At 45.8% G+C, this 27,401-nt stretch overlaps 1 protein-coding gene across 1 annotated transcript in view; it reads right to left on the bottom strand.

The window, feature by feature from the left end:
- Positions 1-27,401, bottom strand: part of COL27A1 (collagen type XXVII alpha 1 chain) — a 215,874-nt gene that overhangs the window by 38,169 nt on the left and 150,304 nt on the right. The window contains exons 33-36 of the mRNA XM_019540657.1: positions 23,457-23,510; positions 21,109-21,162; positions 19,673-19,726; positions 17,017-17,124 (exon numbers count right to left, since the gene is read on the bottom strand). Coding sequence (XP_019396202.1) covers positions 17,017-17,124; positions 19,673-19,726; positions 21,109-21,162; positions 23,457-23,510 — 270 coding nt within the window. The remainder of the gene's footprint in view (positions 1-17,016; positions 17,125-19,672; positions 19,727-21,108; positions 21,163-23,456; positions 23,511-27,401) is intronic.

The raw sequence follows: 27,401 nt of genomic DNA, 5'->3' as shown, positions 1-27,401 counted from the left end.
GGAATAACTGCCATAAGTTGTTTGACAGTAGATTCAGGCCAGACATCAGGCTTCACAGTCAGGGCAGCTAGGATCTGGAACCAACTTCCAAGGGAAGTGGTGCTCGCGCCTACCTTGGGGGTCTTCAGAAGGAGGCTAGACAATCACCTAGCCAGGGTCATTTGACCCCAGTACTCTTTCCTGCCATAGCAGGGGGTGGGACTAGATGATCTGCTCAGGTCCCTTCCGACCCTGCCAACTATGAAACTGCACAGGTCAAGCTGCTAGAACCAGAGTTGTCCCCAGAAGGTTTTATGGTTTATCAAACTAGTGCCACATTTAATGTGTTGGATACCAAAAACCTGGTATTGCAGGACTCACATTAGGAGAAGGTAATGATACTCTTGCAAGCCTTGTTCACGAAATAAGCTCTGCCCACACGAGGCACGGCTTCGAAGGACATTTTGTAATGTTCAGAATTTGAGCTGCCGTGTCCTCTGGTGTCCAGGGATCAGGTTCCTCTTAATTGTGTTGAAGTACATCCGGGGGCTGTGTGCTTGGCTTCCCCAGTAAGGCTCACATGGCCCGCTGGGCATTGACATCATCCTCAGGCAATGATAGCTCAGATGTCCCAACAGGTGTTGATAAGCAGCTTGGGCCTGGCTCCTTTGTAACTGGGGGAAAAAACAACTGGCCGTGTCTCCCAGGCCCACTTGACAGTGATCCTAAATGAGTCCTCGCTGAGATCATGCAGATTTTACATAATTCTTGCATTCTGTTCATTGGCCTGGTCTGCTCTTGAAAAGTTTTGCTAGTACAGATGTGCCAAAAGTGCTGTACTGGCACTAACCCGAGTGGAGGCACAACTTATAACTGTATAGTTTCCATCAGCTCCCTGACTGGCAGGAGCTACCTCAGCCAGAGGACTTTGTTGCTGCTATCTGCCTCTACACTGGGGCTTTTGCTGGCACAGCTCTTTTGGGCCAATGTGTAATTTCTCTTCACTCTCCTAACTGACTGAGCCATATCAGCAGACCTGAGATGTTTGGACAATCTGTAAAACTTTTCATGGTGTTGATGGTGGACCAAAAGAGATCTTATAGGGTGTGTCTAGATTTCATAGACATTAGGGCTGGAAGGGACCTCAAAAGATCATAGAAAGATGAATGTGGCCATGCACTTCCTCGGGGGCAAACAGTGGCACAACTACGTGCCACTGTGCCTGGCTCTGGCCAGCCAGGCTCTGGTTTCAGGTAGTGCATGCTGCCATCATCCCACTTTTTTCAGGTGCGGGTTTTTTTGGCCCCAGGATCTCCCGGTGTTAAAAAAACCTGCCACGCTGCAAATCAGCAGCACAATGAAAGCCTGAATGTGCAGCACGTGCGGTCTGGAGGGCCGCATGAGCATGCTCCTCTGGACACACCCATGAGGTTCAATAAGGAGAAGTGCAAAATCCTGCACTAGGATGGAACAATCCCACGCACTAGTACAGGCTGGGGACTGACCAGCTAAATAGCAGCTCTGCAGAAAGTAGGAGCATTGCCAGCAGGTTGAGGGAAGTGATTATTCCCTTTTATTTGGCCCTGGTGAGGCCACATCTGGAGTACTATGTCCAGTTTTGGGACCCGCACAACAGAAAGGATGTAGACAAATTGGGGAGTCCAGGGGAGGGAAGTGAAAATGGTGAGGGGTGGGGGGCATCATTTACGAGGACAAGCTGAGGGAACTGGGCTTATTTAGTCTGGAGAAAAGAAGACTGAGGGGAGATTTAACAGCAGCCTTCAACTCCCTGAAGGGTGTTTCCAAAGAGGATGGAGCTGGACCATTCTCCGTGGTGGCAGATGACAGGACAAGGAGCAATGGTCTCAAGTGGCAGCAAGGAGAGTTTAGGTTTGATATTAGGAAAAACTTTCTCACAAGGAAGGTAGTAAAACGCTGGAACCCAGAGAGGTGGTTTAATCTTCATCCTGGGAGGTTTTTAAGACCTGGCTAGACAAAGCCTTGGCTGGGAGAATATAGTTATAGCTGGTCCTACTTTGAGCAGGGGGTTGGACTTAGATGACCTCCTGAGGTCCCTCCCAACCCTAAGTTTCTATGATTTAGAAAGTATTGTCATTGGGCATGCAAGTTAGAAACCAGCAAGACATACTGAGCAGCTCTTGTCTTTCAACTACTGCTTTAGGTTCTGTAAATGCAGAAATTGCTGTCCTGAGTTCACTTTTTAGAGGATCTCTCAGTAATTGGAACAACTGTGGACTTTCTTTTTTGTTTAAAGCAAATGATTAGTTCTGGGGAACAAGATGACAGAAAGAAGCAGGAGTTGGTAGGCTGGCTCTCCATGGTCTGGTTGTAGTTGAGTGTTGGTGTAGATACTCTGCGGGGCACCCAGACCCCTGAAGTGTTCATGTACTCTTTTTGGAAAAATCAGGGTTTGTATCAAACCATGTGAGAAAATATTGTGGAAGCCTGGTACTACTGCGTCTGAAAGTCTCCCAAATGGGAGTCTAGTTTTTCTTGCTACCTCTTGTGGTTTGTTGGTGTAGGTTTTCTTAGCTACTGCCCTCTTTACTGAAGACTACAGTGAAGGGCACTATAGAAAAGCCCGTACATAAGAGAAATTCACTTTAAGTTCTTTTTGCTGGATGGGAATCAGATGACTGTGGGAGCCAAGACACTAAACACTTGATGCTCTTTATTCTTTGAGGAGGTTTGTACACATTTTGGTGTGTACTTTGGGTATCCTGCTAAGAAAACAAATCTTCTTTCCAAGCTTCCTCCTCAAGTGGGATTATTTATAAAAGAGCAATATCTCTTTATACACTGTACTGTTTATCAAACCAGTAATAAAATATATCATGCCAGCAACTCCAGGAGAAGATGGTACTTGTGGCCAGAGACAGTGGGAAAGCAGCATTTTTAAACATAAAGCCACACGCCATTAGGTATGCAACAATATTTGTTTAAGCAAAAATTTACCATGCTGTGTTGCTCATTTGCAATTTCATTACAAGTTTGAGAAAGGACCTATATTTCAGGAATATTTTTTAAAGGTATGAGATACTTTCCTAATGAGGGAAAAAGGGCTTATTTTCTAGTGCAGATGAACTAGTTCTCAAGCAAAGGGGAATGTTTTTAACTGCCAATGGCATTGTCAACAAGAGTTGTATTTCTTGCATGAAATGCAAATAAAGCAAAATCTGAAAAGGGGGCAAAAACCCCCATGACATTAAATCTCTGCACCACAAGGACAGTAGGTCCTTAACAACTCTACAGATGGGAGGTGAAATTCAGCCACCACAGACTAATGCGCCATTTGAGTCCTGTTTTGAGACACTTGGGTCATGTGCCTTGCCTCTGGACAAACAGCATTTTTCATTTTGCAATGGCATCTCCACTAGGCTTAACAGTAGGAAGCAAATGTTCTGGTTTCAGGGTTTCGTCTATTCCTGTCCATCAACGTCCTTCACCTCATCAGAAACTTTTGGTCCTTTCTCAAACTACCCTGAGCAACATTCAATCCCATTGCCTTGTGCTTCAGTGTTTGAGGGTTCCTGACTTTTCTGAACAAGGCATCTCCTTTCTTTGCTCTTCACAACAGCTAAGTTGTCATTAACTCTGTTTAAGATTCTCTAAACTCTGGTAACTTCCCACGGTCTATACCATCCAGTTATTCCTTCACAAGCTTCACTCCATCATTTTTCTCAAGGGGTTTCCCACTTCTTTCCTTCAAGAGAACATAGCCTGTCTTATATGGTGCCTTTACTTTACATAGGCAACTGAGGCAGTTGCTTAACCCACCTATCTAGAAACTTTTGGTGATCTCTGGAGTCTGTGAAGTTCCAAGGACCCTTCCAAAGGTGGAGAACGGTGCCTGTACCAACAGGCCCAAGACTCTTCTGTTTCACAACTCTGAACTCAGCTTTCTCTTCTTGCCCCTGTTGGCATCTTCTCCAACCCCACCTCTCCCCGCATTCAGGTATATAACATAGTCTAAGGCAGAGGTGCTCAATCCTTAATCTGTGCGCCACATTTTCATCTATCTCACAAGGTTCCCCATGGGTCCAAAAGTGTGGTGGCGGGGAGTGCTAACCACTCCCCTGCTGCCAAATTTGCAGACCCATTGGGGAGCCCCATAGGGCAGGGGTGGCATGAGGCCTGATCTGGGTATGCAGGTATGCATGTGGCCAGTATCTGGGTATTGCCACTCATCCAGCCCATGGAGCTCAAACATTGAGCACAACTGGTCTCAGGTATGCAATCAGACATCAAGTTGTGATTCACTTTGTACATTTTCCGTCAGCATCTGGAAACGTTTTATTTATGGTTGCGGTCTATTTGAGTTCCCTCAGCCAACGAGAGAATAGACAGCATAGACATCAGTGGTTCCCTTGTTTTTGGCCTGCTGTCCATGTGCTGTTAGGAGCAAATGTGTATATTCTCCACGATAAAAATGATATTTGCATTAGAGTCAATAGGGCTCAGCAGCACAAGACCGTTACACACATGGTGTCAAGGTCAGCTACCAAGAATGGAAACACTCTGACATTGATAAGAGGCCAAATGAAACAGGACATTAGGATCTGAATACAAACTTCCCAGCAGTTTAAGCACATGGGGCACCTAGACATATGCTGGATGCCTGCTGTGACGCAGGCTAATTAGCATGATTAATCAAGTTGTCTGGAAGTCTCCATGTCATGCCTATTCAGTGACCCCGCACTTCAAAATGGACGGTGGGGGTGCTTTAATTCAAGCTCGTCAAACGAGGTTTAGTTCAAGTGCCCATGCTGCCATTTTGAAGTGTGGGACACTGAAAACATGAGACACTGCAGGCGTTTTAATTAGATCAGCTCCTGGAACTGCTTTAATTAACTCCTCCCTCCCCCCCACCTCCACCCTGGAGCACGTGTATAGATGCCCATGTGGACATAGATCCACAGCAAGCCTTAATGAAGATATGATCTAGCTGGCCTGACTGGATCATCATAATCCAGCGAGAACTGCAAGTATTCAGTAGTTCACATGCAGATGCCCCTGACCTTTCCAAAACAATGCAGCTATGAAGGAAATAGCTATTAGGAACATTCAGTTTGGTCTTAAAAAGCAGTTTTATCTGGATGCCACACTCTACTAAATCCCATGCATCAGTCTTAGGCAGCTCCCGTTCCCATTGAATAGAAGCTGCAGGGTGACTTCCTCTAATTAGAAATCAGGCATTCAAAGAGAAGGAAATCAGAATGTGACTTCTGTAGTAAAAGATGCAGCCATGAACAGAGGGAAGTATGAGATGCTGGAACTGAGGGGGGATTCAAGGGGTATAGGAAGGCAGAAAGAAACTAAAGTTGCAATAATGCTAGCAAGAAAGACATGAAATGGAGGAACCATAGTATGACCCATGCCCATACTGTTAAAGGACCTGGCCAGCCGGTTCCTATAAAGGAAAATGAAAAAGCCCCCTATCATTTCCTACTGCTCAGCAATGTCTCCATATGAGGACTACCATTTAATAAACTTTGATTGAGAGAAAGCTTTGATTGAGAGAAGCTTTCCCCCTATACAGGACAGTCAACAAGCACTCAGGAAATTAGTGGGATTATTGGGATGGGGCTCTTGAAGCCATAAATGTTTCAAATTTATAAGAAACACATTTTATAACCTCTGTCTAGCAGTAGTTTGGAAGAGGAGGAGCTCATGAATGGATGTGGGGAAAAAAAGATGCTGCTGTTCTTCAAGGTTTAGAGGGTTGGGAAGCAGCAAGGGGCTGTTTGCCATAACTGGAAAGTGGGGTGAAGAGCCCAGGCTGAGATCACTGGCAGTAAGTAAATGAAAAATGCAATGAAAGATCCTATAAGAAGAGCTAAAACTCCAGCTGCAAGGCGGCAACTGGGACCACTACTGTGATATCCACTTAAGTCAAATTATTCAGCTTGAAACATGCAACTCCAACCAAAACCTCAGAACCCAACTCCTCAGATTCTGCAGAAGTTCTCAGCTGTACTTACATTTTAAATCCCAAGCCCATATTCAGGTGAAATACACAACTATTGGTTTCCTGCACTGGGAATGTGCATCTGAATGGAGTTATTTTTTTGCTGAGATCCTAAAGTCCTAGTGTAAAATGACAGAATGGCATGTCCTCTGTACTGTAAACATGTGATGTGATTTCTGAAGTTAACTGCAGGAGTATCTTTGTGGTCGACAGTGTCCGTCTTAGGGCAGCGGTGTGCCCCGGTAGGCAGAACGATGGGCTTGTAGTGTAATTGCTGGGCTTGATTCTCGGCCCCGCCACCGACTTCTTGTGTGGCCTGGGCAAGTCTTTTCACTGCTCTCTACTTCCATTTCCCTCGGTTGGGAGAGTGAGACTTGTTTACGGGAGAGGGTGGCAGCTAGTCATGGTTAGTAGCTGGACAGAAGATGTGGGAGAAGTGCAGAGCATTACTATGTACTGAACTGTGAAGCTTTCATGCAAAGCAGCACCAGAACCATTGTAAGAATCAGCCCTTTTATGTTGAAAGATGGGGGGAGGGTGGGGAGAAGAGCATGACTCTCATTTGCCACTGTTAGGACTGCGTGGGTAATTTTTTTCAAAGCACGAGGGGTTAATGCCTTCCTTCTGAAGGACATGAATGCCCTGGGGTTGTGGAAGAGGAAGGGAATAAAATCCTGTCTCTCAATAAGGAGGGGATCTTGGAATAGCTGTAAGGCAAGAGAAAGAGTGCGTCTCCTTCGTCTGAGTCAGGAAAGAGGCTCTGCCAAGTAAATGGGATTTATTTCAAATTCTGGCTCATTTCAGTTCCTATTAACTCTAAACGAAGACCAGCTGGGAGCGGCTGTGGCCCTGAGCAGCAAAAAGCCCAAGCAGAGCTGGCTAATTCTTTGATGGAGGCAATTGGCCCCTCTCAGCTGCAGAAGGCTGATCAGTCTCAACTTGTGAGCAGTGGCGATGGACTGCCCCCGGGGATTTCTGGGAGAACGCTGTGAATCACCGCAGGATCCTGCTGCTTGGAGGGGATTAGATTCCACGAAGGTTACAATGGATTTGACAGGCTGAGTCACAAGTACCAAAATAGCAGACTAAAAAAACCCAACACACGCACCCTATTAAAATACAACTGTTTACAGTTCCTGATCAGAGACCAAACCGGTGCCTTCAGAGTTGCCTTGGCTATTGTAGTGGGAGTGGGAGAGGGCTCTTTGTAGCATAATTTGGAAGTGCATGTGGACTGCAACACGGTTTGCAGAACGAGAGGGAGAGAAATGCCTGTGGGTTGAAACCACAGAGATTCAATCACTCAGGCCCTGATTCAGCAAACTAACTACATTCAAAACTAAGAACTATGTGTTCAGCTTCAAGCATACATTTAACTCCCTTTGATTTCAATGTGATATGAGTGCATGCTTATGTGCTTTGTTGAACTGAGCAGTGGTTTGCTGCTTTGCATCCATTTTAGCAAGGATATTTAGAAGTTTCAACAGCATCGAGAACTGACTGGGACTCCCGGGCCTTGCAGTCTACTCTCTGCCACTAATCCGCTGGATGACATTGGGCACATCATTTCACCTCTCTGTTTTCCCATCTGCAAAATGGGGATAATGGTAGTGACCTTTACAGTGAAACATGAGGTGTACTGATGAAAAGCACTGCATAAAAGCTGGCTACCGTTGTTGCGGAGCCGCTCCATGAGCTGTCTGAAGTTGGTCTTTTCAGCAATCCTCCTTTTTGCCACCACACTCCATGTTTTCTATATTGTGGATCGTTTGGTAAGAGTGAGTGACCCCATGCTTACTTCCCACAGCGTCTATCACTGTCCAAGTTGAAATGTTCTCTTTTGTATGGGCTATAGAGAGTAGTACAAGAACCATTTTGTTCAAGAGAGACAGTTTTTGTGCTTTACTAGGGTTGATCAAAAGAAGTTTGGTCAATTAACTTGTCAAAAATTGCCAATAAGTCCAAATAATACACAGAAAAAGTAACCATTTTCTAGTTACGAAATGTGTAAAAAAAAAAATATATTCCTGTCAAGAAAACTACAGAAAATGGTAGGGTTTTTTTGGTAAAAAATGTATAATCTTTTAAAAATATATGCAGTCAACTGACAATATTTTAACTGGTCAGTTGACCAGCTTGCCAACCCTACGCTTTACAGAAAGCAGAGGTTCTCTGAGCACTGACCCCTTGAGTTAAAAGGAGAAGAGATTGTAGAACTGCAATTAAGAGCCACACTATTTGAAATTGGTCAGATGCCGTTTAGCTCATATGGCAATGTCAGCTGTTTCTCACTTCCTATGGTGAGTGAAGAGTTAGATTGGTTGACCACAAAAGAAGATAACAAGAAGGTTTAGCACAAAAGGAAATTAACTCCCCCCCCATTCTTAGCTTGCAACAAAACCCAATGGTAGGGCCACTTATTGGGAGCTCTTGCTGCTCAAAGACTGATTCCATGTTGATGCTTTAAGTAGGCAGTCTTAAAGTCTAATTCACACCCATGTAGGCAGCTGGAGCCAGAACCAGTGCAGCCCCACTGACAACTTCCTCAAGGGCTCAGTTGGTGCAGTGGCCTTGTACTGTCCCTTTGCAACGCACTGAGTTTCCTGTGTACTTCCCCTGAAAAACTGAACAGACCTTCAGTCCAGCCCTGCTTTATTATCCTCCCTCCTACACTTTTGAGGGCCCTTGCCAAGGAGACAAAGTTGTGCAGGCCCCAGGCCTTGTCACACGGTTGTACTAAGAAGACATTTACCAGTCCCTAGAGCTCCTCTGTTTTGCTCACTTATCTAGATCCCCTGCACCAGGCCGGGAGACGGCAGTGATGATGCATCAAGCCAGATCTTCAGCTAATGCAATGGAGTTGTGACCATTTACACTGGTAGAGGATCTGGCTCATGGGCTTTCTTATCTGTGACATGGCTGCAAATGACACTACAGATATAATTTAAGCTTAAAAGCAGAGAAGTCTAAAGAGAGAAGATTTAGCTCCCCATCTTGCTGTAAAATGAGGGATTTTCTTGTTTTAGAGCATGGCGTATTTTCATTACCTTTTGTGCTCTACAATTACTTTCCTGGAATTGTAAAACCCCTGCTATCAGATATCCGACTTGTACGAAGACCAGCACATTACGAAAACCACAGTGCTCAGATATGGAGAGCAGCTGGAAATCCACTACCATATTCTTGCCAATTGGCTTGGCCCTTCACACAGCCACTGGCTGATTAGTTGTTCTCAGAGGGAAGAAGCTGAAATGCTGGATTCTTTGCAGAATGAAAATAGAGGAGGCTTACAGAGAAATATTTTAGTTGAGAGGGGTTACTCTCAGCTGCTGGCTCTTCATGTCCTATTCCTGGCAAGCTGCTGCTGTTCCTGTTATATAATGGTGATTTCAACTGTTGGTTCAGCTCAACCTCAGTTATAAGGAGCAGAATAAGTCACCAGGACCGGATGGCGTTCACCTGAGTGTTTTGAAGGAACTCAAAGGTGAAACCGCAGAAATGCTGGCAATAGTATCTTAACCTTTGGTTGCAAACAGCCTCTGTGCCAGAAGACGGGTGAGCTGCCAACCTAACACCCCTCTTCAAAAAGGGCTCCAGAGATGATCCTGGGAACTACAGACTAGGGCACGGTTTCACTTCCATCCCAGGCAAGTTGGTGGAATCTATAATAAAGAATAAAATCAGCAGTCACACGGACAAATGTGATTTGCTGGGAAAGACTCAACATGGTTTTGCAAAGGGAAATCCTGCCTCGCCAATCTGCTGGAGTTTTCAAGCCTGTGGTCAAGGGGCGTCCAGTGGACATAATATATTTGGAGTTTCAAAAAAGCTTTCAACAAGTTTCCTCGCCAACGGCTTTTAAAGAAACTGCACTGCCTTGAAACGAGAAGAAAAGTCCTTTTGTGGACTGAGATCTGGTTAAGAGAGGAAGCAAATGGTTGGGCTAAATGGTCCTTTTTCAGAATGGAGAGAGGTCAAAAGTAGGGTTCTGCAGGGAAATGTGCTTGTCCCAGTTGTGTTCAACATTTTCATCATTGGCGTGAAAATGGGAGCACATTAGTGAAATCTACAAGTTTTCAGATGATACCAAATCATTCTGGATGGTCAAGCCCCAAGTTGATGGAGAGGATCTGCAGAAAGATCTCACCAAGCTAAGTGAATGGGCAGCAAACTGGCAGATGTCAACGAGTACAAAGTAATGCACCTGGAGAAAAGTAACCTCAGCTATACAGGCACAATGTTGGATTCTGAACTAGCTGTTATGACTCAGAAAAGAGACCTTTGAGTCATTGTAGATACCATATTTACTGAAATATAAGAAGACCCCCCCAGTAATTAAATTCTATATATGGAAAAGGTATAGGATCTAATTATTGGAAGTCTGCCTTGAATTTGTCCCCCTCCCATCTCTACAGCAGGGAAGATAAATCTGAGGGGAACAGGTGGCCCCTTGTCCTCTACCCCCCTCCCTCAACTTCAAAGCTTGGCACTGCTCAGCATGTGTGCATACCCCAGATACCACCCCCCCGCAAAGTATTCATGTGCTAATTAGCACCCCCCACTCATAACTGGAACCAGGTGTTCTTGTCATGACTCCTGGGATCCTCCAAAAATGTATATGCAGATGAGGCACAGGGCAACCTGGTCTGGCCACCTCATGGAGGGTGGGGCCACACTAATATGTGACAAGCTGAGAGAGGGGTAACAGGTATTCTGGGTGAACTGTTTGGGGCCTTGTTCGGTGGTGTTTGACAGGCATTTAAGGCTACTGAAGAAATAAGAATCATGGGAAATGGGAAAGAAAGGCACAGCTCAGCTGTAGGAATGAAGAGGTAGTCAGACTGTATACAATACAGTGGCTCACCATGACCTGAAAGAATTGGCACTGAGGGGGACTGTGCACAATGGATACTACTGTGTATCTTTTTCAGAAGGGTGATGGTGGCAGACATGCAGGTGCATTGTGTTGATATTGTGATGGGAATGCGAATAGTGTAATGGTAGTGATATGCTTTGGAGTGTCAGGTAAGCCATAGCGGCCACAGGACACTTTTGGTAGAAGTACTGTGACATTGAGAGAGAGATATAAATAAATAAAAATATGGGCCATATGTTTTATAGTCATGCTCAGTGTTGGCTACACTTAATCACAATCATAGTTAGTTTCCATTATTAAGCACACGCTGCTTTTGGCAGCAGTTTCATGATAGACAATGAACTTAATGAGGTTTCCTTGTATGTGAATGTAAGATGAGGGGCTTCCCCCCCTCCCCCGGCATGCTGATAGGGGGAAAACACCTGATTTTGTATTCCAGTAAATATAATAGTTCTCTAAAACTGTCAACTCCACATGCAGTGGTGACCAAAAAAAGCTAATAAAATGTCGAGCTTCATTAAAGAGGGAACTGAAAACAAAACGGAGAACATCATGTCATTATTAAAAATTCATGGTGCACCCTGATCTTGAACACTTGTGCACAGCTCTGGTCCTCGCATCTGAAAAAGGATGTAGTGGAATTAGAAAAGGTACAGAGAAGAGCAACCAAAATGATCAGCGGCATGGAGCAGTTGGCATAGGGACTAAACATGCTAAGACTCTTCAGTTTGGAAAGGAGAAGAAAGGCGGGGGGGGGGATATAAGATAGTGGTTTATAAAATCAAGAAGGCCGTAGACCAAGTGAATAGGGAACTGTTGTTCACCAAGCCCCAAAATACTAGAACTAAGGGGCACCTGCTGAAATTAGTAGGTGTCAGGTTTCAAATTAACATGAAAAAGTACTTTTTTAAAATCAACACATTGTTACCTTGTGGGGTTCATTGCCATAGGAGGTGATGGAAGCAGATGACATAGGTTCAAAAAGGGACTGGGTAATTTGTAGGTCTGTTAATGATTATTGAACAGAACAGCTGGAGATGTTTCCTCTGCCATCTCTAAACCAATAGTGGTGGATGCCAAGTAGGATACTGAATAGGAGATAGATCACCCTATAGATTTCTGGCTCACTGCTCCACCTCTATTGCATCCACCTGGAGGTGGGATACCGGGTTAGATGGACCATTGGTCTGACTCAGCATGGCACTTTCTATATTCTTATCAATACACAACAGGGATTTGGAGTGAGTGCATGCTGCCCTCTCACAATGTTTTTTTCTTGCTCTTGGGGCAGAGACATACAAGTCACCTATTACAGTCATGGGGATGGCAGATGCATTGGTACCAAATTCCAGAAAACCACATTTTTGCCCTACAGTGATAATCAGATTGCCTCACCCCTGATTTCAGAGGGGCCATGGATCGCAGAGATTCCTTTGCTCAGCTGAAAACACAAATGGAGTCTCTGACCCTGCCAGCGGATGCTATTGCTGCACTTGCTTTGTTCACCTCTGAGCCAACTTATTGTACCCAGACCAGTCACTTGGGCACCTCTTCTCTAGCTGCCAAAGCTCAAACAACTGAATAAAGATATAGTATCAGCTTCATACAGCTCAAACAAGCCAGGGATCCTGTTAGACAAAATGAGCAAGGACCTGGGCTCAAATCACTGAGTGCAGAAGGGAGTCAGCAAGATGCAGTAGGTATGCATTAGAGGAAAGAAGAAACCAGCCAAAGGTTCCAGTACAGAGATGCATAAAAGAACACAAGAGCAGGGGTAGGAAGAGATGTACAAACCTGCAAGGTTATTCCACTACCCCGTTAGGTTACACGACATCCAGCCAGTGATTGTGCAGCAGAAGTGCAGTGATACTACTGCCCTATACCAATGGTAACTTTGCTCCTTTCCTAATCTAACACCTGTGAAATATTACAGAACTGCTGATATGGTTAAAATAAAGACTTTAACACAAGGGCTGACCATCCTGGGTCATCCAAACCTCAGTTCTCTGAAACTCCTCCTCTTCTCTAAAACAGGCATGCAGCAATGTAGACTCAGACAGGCAAACCGCTGAAACAAGCACTTACCAATCCACAGAAATAATGCAATTCAGAGATAGAGAAAGAAAATGGAGGCAGGTTGTGGGTGTCCCCACGGTAACATTCACAGCTCTGTCATTGTTTTTTGGGTCTTTTGTTATTTATGTAGTGTTCAGTAGGGGTTAAAGTTCATTAGAACTACGGTGAGGGTGATATGAGGCTCTGGCAATAAAATTATGTTCCTGATTAAACCAGAATCAGAAAGTATTACCATGGAGGATTAAATAAATCTCCTTTGAGTGGAATAATACTGTTCATGCTGACCAAAAGATGATTGCATCTGAAGGGCTTTACTTGACAGGTAAAATGAGTTTGGCAGTTTTAGGCCTAGTTCCTAGTGAAAACATGCCTTTCACAGAAGAACTTTAACTTACCATTGGATGTCTTGCTAAAATAAACATGCTCTGGCTCAATCATAAGATATTGGCTTGATGCGTGGACTTTGGGATGAAAGATCATGGTCATGGTATAGCAGAGGTCGGGGAAAAAGTTCTAATGGTCCTTCTGGCTTTACGACCTACAAAGCTGCCATTATGACACATTCTTGGTGACCCTCATTGCTTGCCGTCTGTGGGGACCAATATCTCTTTTCACATCTAGATACATGAATGCAATCATTATGCAGGAGTTATGTGGGACAGAAAGTTCTTGTGCAACAGGAGCTCCTGACGGGTTTTGTAGCTTTGTTGCAATAAATACTAACGTGGAACCACCACTAACGGTTCTACCAGCACTAGTGGCAGGGTGAAATATAAAGTACCAGCAGCAACTGTTTCTTAGGTTTCTGGCACAATGCCCATCATAAAATCAAGCTAAAATATCAGTTAAGCCATTTCTGATAGTCTATTTAATGCATGCAGCTTGTGTTGTGTACATGCAACAACCCCTGCACTGTGTGTGTAAAATACATGCATTCTCATTCTCTTCCCCGCCATTAAGTTTCTTTGCTGACTCTAGTTTAAAAATTTGCAGAGATTTTTTGTGAGACTGTCCAAGAAAGGATTTAGGTGTTAATAGTCTTATGAGATTTTTCTGATGAACTTTTCCTGAACCTTTTGCAATATCTGCAAATTGCCCTTTTCTGCTTCATACTGTAGCAGGCTGTGTGAGCTGGCTGTTGTGGCAGCCCTCTAATAATGGAAGGCCCAAATATTTGTTTTTATTCCACCTCATTTCAAACCGAGGATTTGCAGTGGGATCACTGTTATCTCTGCTGGCATATGCTGTTGGTTTTCTAAACTCTATTATGGTGGAGAGTGGAGGAGGGACCTGATAGATATTGTGCATTTTCTGTATGAGACATTAATAAAAAAAGCTTGCTAGTAAGAAAAGTTGGGGGAGAGAGAACTTCTGTCAGAGGACCTGCCTCTTTAACCTACTCTGCTGGGAACAGGAATGCCAGCCTATAAACTAGAAAAGGACCAATAGTTTAGCTAAGGCAGGTTTACTACTCTGTGTAGTTTGGGCTTGCTATAAAAGTTGCCTGGTTTTTGACGACTGGGATATATAAAAATGGTTATTAAAAATATTAGAAGGCTCTATGGTGCCTTGCTGTAAAAAGCAAGTGAAAGTAAGTAGAGGCAGGCATCTTCACTGTATCAACATTTTCTTAAAAATAAACCAGAAAAGTTACCATGTTCCCAGGCACAACTTGGCAAAAAGCAGTGTGGGAATGTGCTATAACCTATATTTTAGACTCTATCACTTAATAAGACTTGCATGATTTTTGTGTTTGTACCAGTTTAGAAACATGCAGAGTATAAACAAGTGAACCAGCCAAGAAAGAGCATGCAGAAGGCAGGCAGCAATGCTGAGCAACAAGCAATGCCAGCCTGGAAATACAGGTGAAACTGCAGCATTTGTTATCATGCCTTAGCATGTTCTGTCTTACTAGGATTACTTCTGTGAGTGAGGGGTTGCGGGCTTGGACCCACATGCCCACTCCTGTACAGCGCTCTTTGTAGGTGCAGGGGTGTGTTACCCATCAGGGGCTCAGACTGCAAGCTCTTTGGGGCAGGACCGGTGGGGCCCCATTTGTCTTGTGAGTACTACACAATTATAGTGCTGTATAATGCCAACAAGATGGTATATTAAGACATTTCAAATTTCCAGTCAACTCAGTGTCAATCTTAACCTTGACCCAAAATAACATTAGCATAAATCTGACCTACACCTAGTTTCTTTTACTCACAGACTTCCACTACCTCAGGCACAGGAGGGATCAGGAGAAGCTACATATTTCAGCAACAAGGCAGCAGCCACCACCTGTGCTCACAGATACTTGACTCTACAGTTGCCTCCTCTCTTCAAAGATATCAACACCTCAAAACCTCAGTTCTTTTCAAAATAGAGAGCTTGATTATATACCTACACCAGAACTAGTTCAGTCGAGAGGTGTGATGAATGATGGAACCAATATATTTTTTGGCTGCAAAAAGAGGCAGATTTACACAATGTGCAAGGACGAGAGACCACCTGGGAATGATGGTCAGATTGGCTAGCATTACTGAAGGGGCTGTGCCAGTTCCTTAAGGAACGATAACTCAAAAGTCATCACCACACCCCAGACAGACTTTAATCCACAAAAAGGAAAATTGCATTGCTGACAAACCTGCTTAATAAACCCTACTTTGAAATGCAAACAAGAGTGTCTGACTTCTGTTCTGGGCCAGTCTGGACAGACAGCCCAATCCTGAACTGTTTTATGCTCCATTTCCTGCACCTCATTTGGACAGAGGACTATGTTCTTCATTTATCACCATCAGCTAACTTTCAGCTCAGATCCTCCCATGTGCCTCTGGCCCCATCTCTGGTCACAGAGCCAGCTGTGATTATTTTGTTATGTAATGATGAAGTCAGACCCCCAGTTAAACCAGATGCAAATAGGATTTTTCTGTGGGAATCAGCACTCTCTCCCTGCCAGTTTCTCCCATTTGTTATCTATATTGTTAAGAACAACAACTGAATATAGGCAAGGAGTTGGGAATAAGAGACTGCAGAAACAGAGTGAAACCCTTTAAACATCTAGACTGCTTTCAGATGTTAAAAAAAGATGTTTTACTTTAAACTTGGCACGTTCTTGCGCTGAGCCCAGTGCATACCCAGAAGAGGCAGTGCATTACTGGACTGGATTGCCCAACATCTGTATAGATTGAGCACTTTAGTGTGTCATTTTTGGTGCTTTTATTTAATAGCTGATTGAATCATCTTTAGCTAAGAGTGCCAAAAAGACCTATTGAAGTGCCTGATCAGATGCTGCAGAGCCCACTTGAAGCTACATCTTCCAGTAAAGCTCATGTGTTTTGTTTTTTAAACATTTGCAAGCAGTCCTAATTCTAGACATTAAGTCAGGGGTATCTAGCTAAGAACTTGTGTGGTCCCCATTGCACAGAATATGAGCTCCATTTGAGGTAGAGAGGTGGTATCATCTCCATTTTACAGATGGGGGAACTGAAGCACAGAGAAGTTAAGTCACCTGGCCAAGGTCACACAAGCACCTTTCTTTTAAAATCATGCTCTACTGTTCCTAAATGCTAATTCAGAGAACGCAGGTATTGACATGTTGTCAGCGCAGACTTGGTGAAACCTCTGTGGGTGTCTTTACACATGCTGTGGGGTGGGTGCTTCAATTAGAGCGGCTTGCGGGAGCTGCTCGATTGAAAGCGCCTGCATCATCTTGTGTATTCAACATCCTGCGCTTCAAAATGGTGCTCACTGAAGTTAACACAAAGATTTGATTTCACTTGTTTAACTTGCGCTGTGGAGTGCCATGTTTGAATTGCTGGGGGCTTCTGTCTCCCACGATGACTGAGATGATCATCATTTTGTGTGCACAGGTTTAGAATGAATATACAAATGCTTTTATCGCTCCTTTGAGGAAGGAGCACCACTGCAGATTCAAAATCAAATGCAGCAGAATGCAGAGACAGAATGCACAAAATGTTGCTGGGCTAACACTATTTTAGATACACAAAATGAAACAAGTGCAAGTTTTTGGAGCACAAGTAACCATCCCTGTAGAAAGAAAGTGAAGGACAGACAGACAGAGACAGGCAAACTGGTTTCTCAAACTCACTCGGACACCTGTCATGCCGGGATATCCAGGAGGCCCCTCCTTCCCCTTCAGCCCTTCAGAACCTTTTTCTCCTCTCTCCCCTTCTGGGCCTTGTTCTCCTTTGTCCCCCTGTGAAAGAGTGGAGGGTGTGAGCTTTTCAATACCAACAAACCACCGATCAAACATGCAAGAAAACAAAATGAATTTAATATTCAAGTTTGAAATATTAAATGAGTACTGAAATATTGAATATTGAATGAATACTGAAATAGTAATTCAATATTTCAAACTTTCTTGTCTAGAAAGACAGGAACTCAGCCATGGGAGAGGCTCCCTCCCACATATTCATACTGCATGCAGTGTTTCCTCTAGTCCCTACAAAGAACAAAACAGTAGTTTCCCACACAGAATGAGGAAGTCAGGTGAAATGTCAAAAACAGAGTCTCTTGATTCAACCAAAAGCCCCAGAGTTTTGTATAGTTGCAAAGTTTGCTGACACTGGCCTGCTAGAAGAGGTTGTGGGAAGTACCTCAAGTCCTGAATGAACATGCTGTAGAACAATGTCATTTTGCTCCCATAACGGATTTGCTCCCATAAAGACTCATGTCAAAATGCTGTTCTCATGATGGATTACATGGCTTTTTTGGGGGAAAATTTAAGGGTCAAATTCTACTCTTATACCAGTTTTATGCCAACTGACCTCAGCAGAGTTGCTTCTGATTTTTACCTGCCTTAGTAAAAGTAGAATCGTGTCCTTTACACGCTGTTGTTAAACAAATATTTGCACAGTGAACAGCAACAGTTCAGTTGTCCAGAGAAACACATAGGCTGGGAAGAACTGGAATGGTTCAAGGCCTCTTGGAGATGAAACAGCACCATGGCAAGAGAATATGAAATTCTCGATCACCTTGTAAGGAGGGAGCATTTGATTTGATATCTAGCGTTAAAAAGAAAGAGAGAAGCAATAAACTGCAAGCCTTTGTTGTGGGACTGGCCAGTTTTACTTTCCATGGAATAAAACTCTTGTTCTATTTGGACCGATAGGCTACATGAACACAGACGTTTGGACTGGCTTCCAAAGGCAAGGTGGCAACTTCAGAGGAGTTTGAGAAATGATGCAATGAAAGGATGAATCAGTGGTTGCAGGTACCACCAAGAGGAGGAAGAATTTATTACATCACTTGCAAATAGTGATATGGCCAGTGGGGCTATTAAAATCTCCAGACACACCTTGATTTCCCTAAGGAATTTTTGATCAGTGAAAAATATACCCTGTGGAAACCGACACAAGCGAAATGAGCTGTTGCCACTCTGTTGAAGAAGAGTTTGACCTTTCTGGAGATGTACAAGGAAGCTTATGAGCTGCACCAAAAATGTGGGTAGAGGTGCAAAACCTGAATTGGCATAGCAACATGTGGACTGGGGATTGTAATGTGTCCTGGGTGCTATCCAGACATAAAATGGGCCCCTAATTCTGCAGCGCAAACGTAAGGATGCCCCCAGTTGCTGTGTTTCTGAGGACTGAATTTTGGAACTTTGGATCTAAGTGCAGGAGCTTCCACTGGTTGAGTGGAAGGACCTGTTGCTCAAGGGCACTGGTTGATCCAAACTTCTTCATGAGGCCCAAGCCACTGGAAGAAGTTGATGCATTATTGCATTAAAGGCATTACATGTTAAATGAAATCTGCATCTACGTAAGTGGGAAAGCTAGAGGCCAAAGTAATGCTGTGATGAGGAAAAGTCCAAAAGCATCATCTTGGAGGGGCATTGAAGGACTGATGTGTTGGAATCCCTTGCTCGAGAGCCCGTTTTAGGGGAGCGTAGGAGGCAGAGAGGCATCCCCGGTAGCTGCATATTCCTCTCACCACTGGGAAGCTGTTGGGAGTCTTTGGCAGACAAGATTTTAAAGACTCAGTCTAATTCTGGCTGAGAATGGCATCTCTCATGGAGGAAGTAAAAGGCCTCTTCAGCTTCCTTTTAATTTCTGGCTGGATGGCGAGGGAGAAGAATGTGGGTTCACTTCCCAGAGACTGGGCTGCCAGTGGGTTTGTACAGAGAAGAGAATATGATGGAAAGGGCTGTTGTTAGCCATAAATTTGGTAGAAGTTACTCTCATCCATCCAGGTGGGGCAGTATAGACCACAAAGCAAAGAAAGGCCCCACCAAGCAATCCTGTAAGGCCCCAATTAGACTCAAGTTTGGCTGAAAGCATCTACAGCTTCCTGCCATACACAAAGCCTCGGGAGTGGTTGTTTATAGAACAGAAATGGTCTGGGAGAAGGGGGCTGATCGGAGTGGTACGTAGACAGTCTGAGAGAGCCTGCATCAGAGAAGTTACAGTCACTTAATGGAAACCCAGAGCTGGGGGCTGATGGGGGCGCATAGGCTTCCAACAATGCAAGATAAACCCAGCAGCTAACAAAGAAGGAAAAGTTTTGCCCTGGATTCCTGCCAGGTCATTCTGGGATTGCTCCTCCAACCCTAGCTACTGGGCTGGGCATAGGGAAGGGATCTGTGGTACATGAGTCTTGGGACTGGGGTCAGGTAGCTAGCTTAGCTTAGCGCTTTTGCTTGGTACTTGGTCTTTCTGGCCCTTCTGCAAAGGAGGACTACATATGGTCAGATTTGTGACAGGGAAACCTGTGGACCAAGAACATGCTGTAAAAGGGAGTTTTACCTTAACACCATCTGGTCCGAGTGGGCCACTGTCCCCTTCCAGTCCTGGCTCTCCCTGCAACAGAGATAGAGCAGCTTAGTACAGTATCTCCCACAGTCTCTGTGTCTCACACCTTCATCAACCAAAACCTTTCCGAATGGGAATGACTTCCCATTGCAACAATGGGAGCTTAATGCTGAGTGTGTCCAGTGCAAATATCCTTGGTGCAGGGTACAAAACCTGTACTGCCAGGTGTGGGCTGGCAGGGGGTGTACTGATCAGTGTGATTTAGGACTATGGTCAAGAGAGGAACAGGATCAAGGTTTTCCTGGACTGAGAGAAGACCCTTTCTCTCTCCTTGATTAGTTCTGGGATTCCCTCTCAACGGGCTGCATCCCTGACCTGCAGGAAGCCCACTCTTCTCTTGGTTGAGGGGTTATTTCAGTTTCTGTATTCATCCTGCCTGGAGTTCCCCATCCTTCTCCAACAACTGACCTCTGTCCTGAGATCAAGGGATAAAAACCACTGGCCTGGTTCAATCTGTGTGTTCATTCAATCTCTGGCTCCCTCCCACATATTCATACTGTATGCAGTGTTTTCCCTATTAATGCTGTCCTTTACCTAGAGAATTTTCCTGCCACTTGTAGTTACTCACACCCAGGCACTGCACAACTCGGGAACAGAATAGCCTTGTTTGTATATAGCCCTTTTCATACCCAGAGGAGCTCAGAAGCACTTTAAAACATAGCATGTCCAGTACCAATTACATAATTACCCTGCAGGCAAGTGGAGCTCACTGATAACTCCCATGCAGTTATCTGTTTTTATTGGGAAGAAATGGCCAGGATACTGGATCATCCTCCCCACTGTTATAAAACTCTCCCTGTGATCTTTGTGATTTCTAGCTAGATTTTTTCAGAGGTGACAACGGATCTTAAATGGATCCCATCACTGTGGGGCCAGAGGATATACACTGGAGAATATATCTCTTTGTAACACCTGTAGGGGGTGGGATTTTCCTTATATCACAGTGGAGGAACAGGGATTACATTATTCACCTAAAAGAGCAGGTACACAAATTGTGAACTGAATGCAAACCCCCAACTCCCCTAAGTGCCTTAATTTCAAGACTGTCCTTCCTTTTATGGTACAACCTTCACTCCCATCCTTGCCACAGCTATACCACTACCATGGGCCCATGCAATATAGCAATGATAAAGGATTGTAGGATAAGGTCCAATTCTAGGATGTGCTGTCCCAGGGGTAAGAATGTGCTACTAGCTGAAGACTCATTTCATCCCATATCACTGCAGACACATAATGTCTCTACCAAAGGTTGGGAGTATAAACTCACCACTATCCCCTTCTACACCTAGCTGTGCACCATGGCTCAGCCTGCTCAGGTAGCAGAGTCCACAAAATGAAGAGGACTCCAGTAAGAAGTTAACAGTACTTACTCTTTGACCAATGAGGCCTTGTTCTCCTGGGACCCCCAGTTGTCCTGGATCACCCTAAAAAACACAGACACAATTTGCTTGTTGACAGTATTAAACACACAGGGCGAGGGTGACTCTCTCCTCCCTTGCTGCATGCACTTATTTCTTATTGTGTTTTGACTTGTCCTTTATCTGATCCAGTTCAAATGTGATTGTCAGTGGGGTACCTAGAATCCCCTTCAGGATCCAAGCTGCTCACCACCTTGGGGCAAGTTCTAGGCTGGCATGCACCTTGTAGAGTATATGTGATTGCTACACAATAGGCTGAGGAATCAGCACAGCTGGTAGCCATCAAAAAAGTGGACTTTTGCAAATAAAAGGAATTCCCTGTGCCCCTCAAACCAGGCAGCGGTTCCATACCAGCTTATCACAGCAGCTGTGACACCAGAAGCTGGGGCTTAATGCTGCACCACAACAGATATGTAACTGGCCTGAGAAGGAGAGCACACACACTGCAGGAAACAGCAGTGTGATTGATCCTTAGCATGACTGATCATGGCTAAGAAGAACGGGAATTAAAGGTACTGCAGAAAAGAGTGACCCGGAGGTGTCCCTGGGGCTGGCAGTTAAGCAAATAGATTTTGGTGAAGTGCTGGGGGGGAGTCTGCTTTATGTCGAGATCCACGTGGCAGTTTTGCAAAGAATTCCACGCAGGAAGCATGTCTTTTCTCGCCCAGCGCCCTGCCGCCTCCCTCTGAAACACCACGCATCTTTCTAAAACTAGTTCTGCCTGTGACTTTCCATTGTACATCTGCACAGGGCTTTTCACTCCAAAGTGCTCTTCAAGCTATATACATATGTAGTCTCACAGGGATGCAGCCAGCAGCCAACCAGAGGAGGAAGAGACGTGCAAAGTATAAGAAAGTTTGGCCACAGCGGCCTGCTCTGTAGTGGCCTGTTCCACGCTCACCAGCCTGCAGCTCCAGCACGCACAGCTCAAAGATCATTGCTGCTTTGAGAGGTCCTAGTATGTCCCAAGCCTTGTGAGGCCAAGGAGAGGAGAGCAGCGGGATTCTCTCAGGCTGTGAACTCACTGCAAGGAGCTGTTGTGCTAAGGCCGGTTAAGTGGGAGCTCCTGACATTTCTGCATTGCCAGAATGCTCCTCTCCGTCCTTCCTTCCTTTTCAATCAAGCTCAAGTAGTAGGATATTGTCCAACAGGTTCAAAAGCTTTTTCTCAGGAACTAGCACTGTGAACAATATGCTCATGTTTGGCCGACATTCCTTGTCAGCCTGGCTCAGCTGAGGCAGCCTGTCCAGAGGATCCAAGCACCTGCCCTCCTTCCTGCTCACAACGGGAGCTGCAGGAGAGCTGCCACTGTCAGTCCTGTGGATGGGGATGCTGGCTCCCTGAGAGGATCAATGGCGTTCTGTTCCCCAGGAAGGTAATTAAGGCGCTGAGTGGCAGGCAGAAGCAGTAGCGCTGAAACATTAGAGGAGTATCAGGGATCCAAAGACACAGTAGCTCCAGTGATGTGTCAGAAGGCTTGCCAAAGAAAACGTGGCAAGGGCTGGGAGTGGCGGGGAGGAATTGTATTTAATCCCAGAGTTGCAGGCGGTTTGAGACTGTCTATACAGTAGTCCCCTTCAAAAACCAAGGGGAGCATGGAAAATCTCTGAGCTGCTCTGCATAGAGATCACATTTAACTCTAGCGATAAAAGTTACAAGGCTCATTCAGAGGAAAAGATGCATTTGCAGTCCCACAGCAGTGCAGCAAGCCAGTTCTTAAGTGTGCCCAGGGCATAGACTCTTCTTTTTTCCAAAGCTGTTATGCCCCTACATCCCAGTCCTCAGGCTCCTCTCTCTGATTTTATGCCTACGTGCCAGCCCAGCCTTTCCATGTGAATAAAATCGCTGGATTACAGGTTTGCAATGAGCCTTGGTTTCTGCATCAGGGTCTCCCTTCCTCAGTCTCCCTCACTACCCAAAACAGAGGTCAAAGGGCTCCTTCATATGACCTTTTTTTATCAAAGAGCTACAGCAGCCCACACTGGGGAATTGGGGGCACAGGAAATCTAGTAACATAAAGGGTTTTCTTCACTGAACTATATCAGCCGGCTTGGGCTGACTGAGGGTTAACCAGCTTGTCCACTTCTACAGTACATACCTATCTACGGCATCTAACCTTAGCAGTTCGACCTTGCCCTCTGGAACTAGACAGGCTGCCCCCCTGTCCCTTCACGTGATACCTTCTTCCAAAACACTGCCTGTGTCCTCTAGCAAGCTGGTGTAACAGCAGACTCCCAGCCAGAACAAAAGCCTCCATTATCTCTCTCCCGTAGAAAAGTAGTGCTAAGTGTTTTTCTTACCTTCATGCCAGGTTCACCTGGAAGGCCAGCTTGTCCCATTGAGCCAGGCGGTCCCTGTGGAAAAATAATGTTGCTAAGTGGAGAGCAAGATCAAAGACTTAATCCCTTTAGCAGAGCACTTTGGGGACAGAGGAGCCCTGGTTGCAGTGTAATTACCTCCCTGGAACTGGCTTAGTGTGCACAAAAGTTAAAGAACAAGCCAAGTGCCTCTTTGTGTCCTGTTTCCACAAGGGTGTCTCTCCTTGCCTACTCCCCCCAGCCTGCAACACACTCCTGACCCTGCTTGCCAAGCAATCTCCCTCTAACTCCTTCAAACTCCTGGCGTATTCAAGGGCTGACCTCCAGCCCTGGGAAAGAAAAAGAAGGAAGGGAAGAGCCCAAGCCTAGACTTGAACACTGTATATAAAGATCACCTATAGAAGCGAAGATGATGGGTCACAAAAACATTCATCTGCTTTGTCCCTCCTCTTCTCTCCACTCTTGTCATCTGCCCCTTTGTTTTAACAGACTCAAAGGCCCAGTCTGTGCAGTCTTTGTACCAGTATAACAATTCTGCTTAATGTCCATTCCTAGTGTGAATGCAGTTACAGCAGTATGAAGGAGCCTTATATTGGCATAGCTTACTCCGCATCTCTTACAGGGCAGGCTATACCATTATATGCCAGAAAAACTATGTCCGTCTGAGTGGGGGTAGATGGAAGGGATTGATCCAGTATAGTTTAAGTGGCATAATGCGTGTGTGGTAACTAGGACTGGACCACTTGGGTCAGGGACGAGGTCTCCAATTTGTCCATCAAATGCTACCTACCTCCTGTCATGGGGAGGAAAGGGATTGAGGAACAGCAAAGCTACACTGGAGGTGGGTGGAGCTGGTGCCCTGGGGCCGAGCCCTTCAGAAAGAGCTTGCCAAACTTCTGATCTGGCATTTGAATTCACCATCTTCCTTGTCTGGCTCTATGAGAGGTTCAAGACCCCAGCATTATGAGCAGGGTTGGAGTCAGATCTATAGCCACCCCGCAGTTAAGCTGTGTTACATGAAAGAAAGGAGCTGGAAGATGGGATAATGCAGGCCCTTCTCAGAACCTATGCACTGAGGACATACGGAAAGCAGTGTCTCCCAGCAAGCCTTGATTAAACACTTGCTGGAAAGTGGGGAGTAGGGAAGTGGTAGCAGCACGTGCCTCTTCTACTAGCTCTGCATTTTCCTTCCAGGATGTGTTTAATGTTGCTATGAGGAGGGTAAAGCTCACGCAACACCTCCTGCACCCCAGCGATGAGGGGGAGCGGTGTCTTTAATCTTTGCACATTTTACACTACTTCCTGCCAGCTCAGGGAGCAGGAATCAGTAAGACAAGCCCCAAGGTGGCACAGCAAAAAATGGCTTTACAGGGTTGTTTAGTTATTTGTTTATGGCATTTTCTCTCCAGACCACAATCTCCCTCTTCACTGAAGCTCGGAAACAAGAGCTCATAATCACAGGAGCTCTCAGCAGCCAGGGGAATGAAGCCAGTTTCCAGCTTTATGAATTGGAGGTGGGGGGTGTGTGTGTGGGGGCATGGTGGGTGTAGGAAAAATGTGGGAATGTCCTGCAGCGAGAAAAGCCAAGCTCTGGTGAAAGTAAAACCACCCCATCCTGGTTTTTCCCAATAGTGCAGGTCCAAGAGAGAGGCTGCTGGAGGAGATATACTAATATATGTAGCTCTGTGCTTTCATGGGAGGCAAGGACCTAGAGTGCTCAGTAGCAGCTTTCCAGATCCCCAGTGTGGTTTACCTCACCGCGAGCTTGCTCTGTCCAGTCTAGCAGGCATGAGAATGGAAAAAAAAATCTCATGACTCATAAATTTTGCAGTGGGCTGTATTAAAAGGTACCTTCACTGCTGGTTTCAGCACTGAATGAACATCTTGACTATATTACAGTCTCAGAGCAACTGAGAGGAGCTACATGCAGCTGATCAGGACTGACATGATCAGCTGGGACTGTAGAGGTGGATGGTCTCCAGGTTCCAGGAGAATAAGAGGAAATTCTATGGAGCAAACTTTTGCCATGCCGTACTTTCAAATCTGGCAGCAACATTCAAGATTAGCTCCCCTCCTTTTTCTGCAATATGTCACTTTGGCTTCATGGCCATGGCAACACCAAATAAATGTGGCCTGCAGCAGAGGCATTTCCTGAAGTCTCCTTCATCCAGTCATAGGAGTTAGATTGAGACTGGGTTTAAAGATCAGAACATGTCAAGATTGGGATGAGTAAAATGGTAACCAGTCAGAGATGGGAGTAAACCTCACTAATCGCAAGTAAACCTGTTACTTGCAAGTGCAAGTACCAAATTTATTTGTGATTACTTACTGCACAGTAGTGCTCGTGCAGATGCCTGACCAGGAGTAAATCAGCTCTCAGTCAGCCAGTGGCAGGAGATTGCTCTCTGCCCCACGAGAGCTGCCTGCTGCCGGGCCAGGCTCCACCACCGGAGCCTGGCCGAGTACTATGTCCCCCTGCCCCAGCAGGAGGGAGCTCCAAGCCTCCTGCTCCAAGAATTGCAATCTTTATATCTCCCTCTGCTTTGCCATCATGATTGGGGCGTGGGGGGCTGGCAGATCCTTATCCCCCAGCACCAGTTCTGTGACCAGTTCTGCGGCTCCGCAGTCACGGGGCTCAAGCTGAGAGATCCATATCTCCCAGTATGAGCTCTGTGATCGCGGGGCCAGCACTGAGAGATCCTTATATTTCCCAGCACTGGCTCTGCAGTCGTGGGGCTGGCACTGGGAGCTGCCTGCCGGTGGGGGCTGGGAACCTGTTCCCTACCCAGCTCTGTGATTGTGGAGCTGGGTGGGGAACAGGCTGGGGAGTCTGTCCTCTGTTTAACTCCACAATCACGGAGTTGAGCAGGGAACAAGCTTTCCAGCCTGTTCCCACCCAACTCTGTGATCACGAAGTGGAGTGGGGAACAGGCTTCCCAACACCTGTCCTGTGACTGTGGAGCGGGGGCTGGGAACTGTCCCGGCCTGTGCCCCAATCAGGTGATTGAGGGAAAGAGTTGCAGGGATGGAGTAGATCTGCTGGTGGGGCAGTTAACAGCGAGCTAGCTACTAGTTGCCCTACTGGCAGATCAGAGCAGGGACTGGGACTTCTCACTCTTCTGTAGCTCTTTCCAAGTCCCCTGCCCCTGATCTGGGAGCCAGGCCTAGGAGCTCCCTGCTGCTGGGGCAGGGGGACATCGTCCTTGCCCTGGCAGCAGGCAGCCTCCCAGGGGCAGGGTGCAATGTCCCAGTCCCAGTTAGGAGACAGCCATCTCCTGCCCTGGTGCTCCCTGCCGGCCCCTGGGCTAGCACCTAGGGGGAACCTAGAGCTCCCCCTGGTGGCAGCAGGGGCCCACTGTAGGGCCCTAGGAAGTGGGAGCAGTTTGCTGCCCATTAGCAGCAAATCTGCTCCTGCTTCCCTGCACGTGTGAGTGCCTGCCTGGGAGTGTTTACTCGTGAGTAGTTTACTTGCCAGTAAACTGCTCCTGGATCTAATGCATGTGTCAAAACACCCATTGGGCAATACCATGTTTGGTCCTGCTTGTAAAGAGGTCTTTAAAATGTTGCTTCTCTTATGTAGACTGGACTGCCCGTCTAGCAATAGGGGCTATCCAGTCTCCTGCCTCCTAGGTGTCTGTGGGAGACCAGCCCAAAATGCATCGCACCACAGGATCAATGCTTAGCTACTGGTTTCAAGGGATGAAGCTATATGAGGTACATTGCCAGACTTTCCCAGAATGCTCTTGGATCTGTAGGGTGGCAGAAACATGACACATACCTGCTGCAGATAAATGCGTGTGTGTGTGGACATATTCAACTATGTTACCTATAGCTAGGGCAGAACCTAGTTAATCCCAACATGGCTCTGTCTGTACTGTGGATGAGACCTGGATTTGTGCTGTTCTTCTTGCCCTCTTCACACCGACT

The sequence above is a fragment of the Crocodylus porosus genome, unplaced genomic scaffold, assembly GCF_001723895.1.
Source record: "Crocodylus porosus isolate Cpor-Errol unplaced genomic scaffold, CroPor_comp1, whole genome shotgun sequence".
NCBI classification, from domain to species: domain Eukaryota; kingdom Metazoa; phylum Chordata; order Crocodylia; family Crocodylidae; genus Crocodylus; species Crocodylus porosus.
Note: the sequence above shows the minus strand (reverse complement) of the source record. Positions and strands in the feature narration are given on the sequence as shown.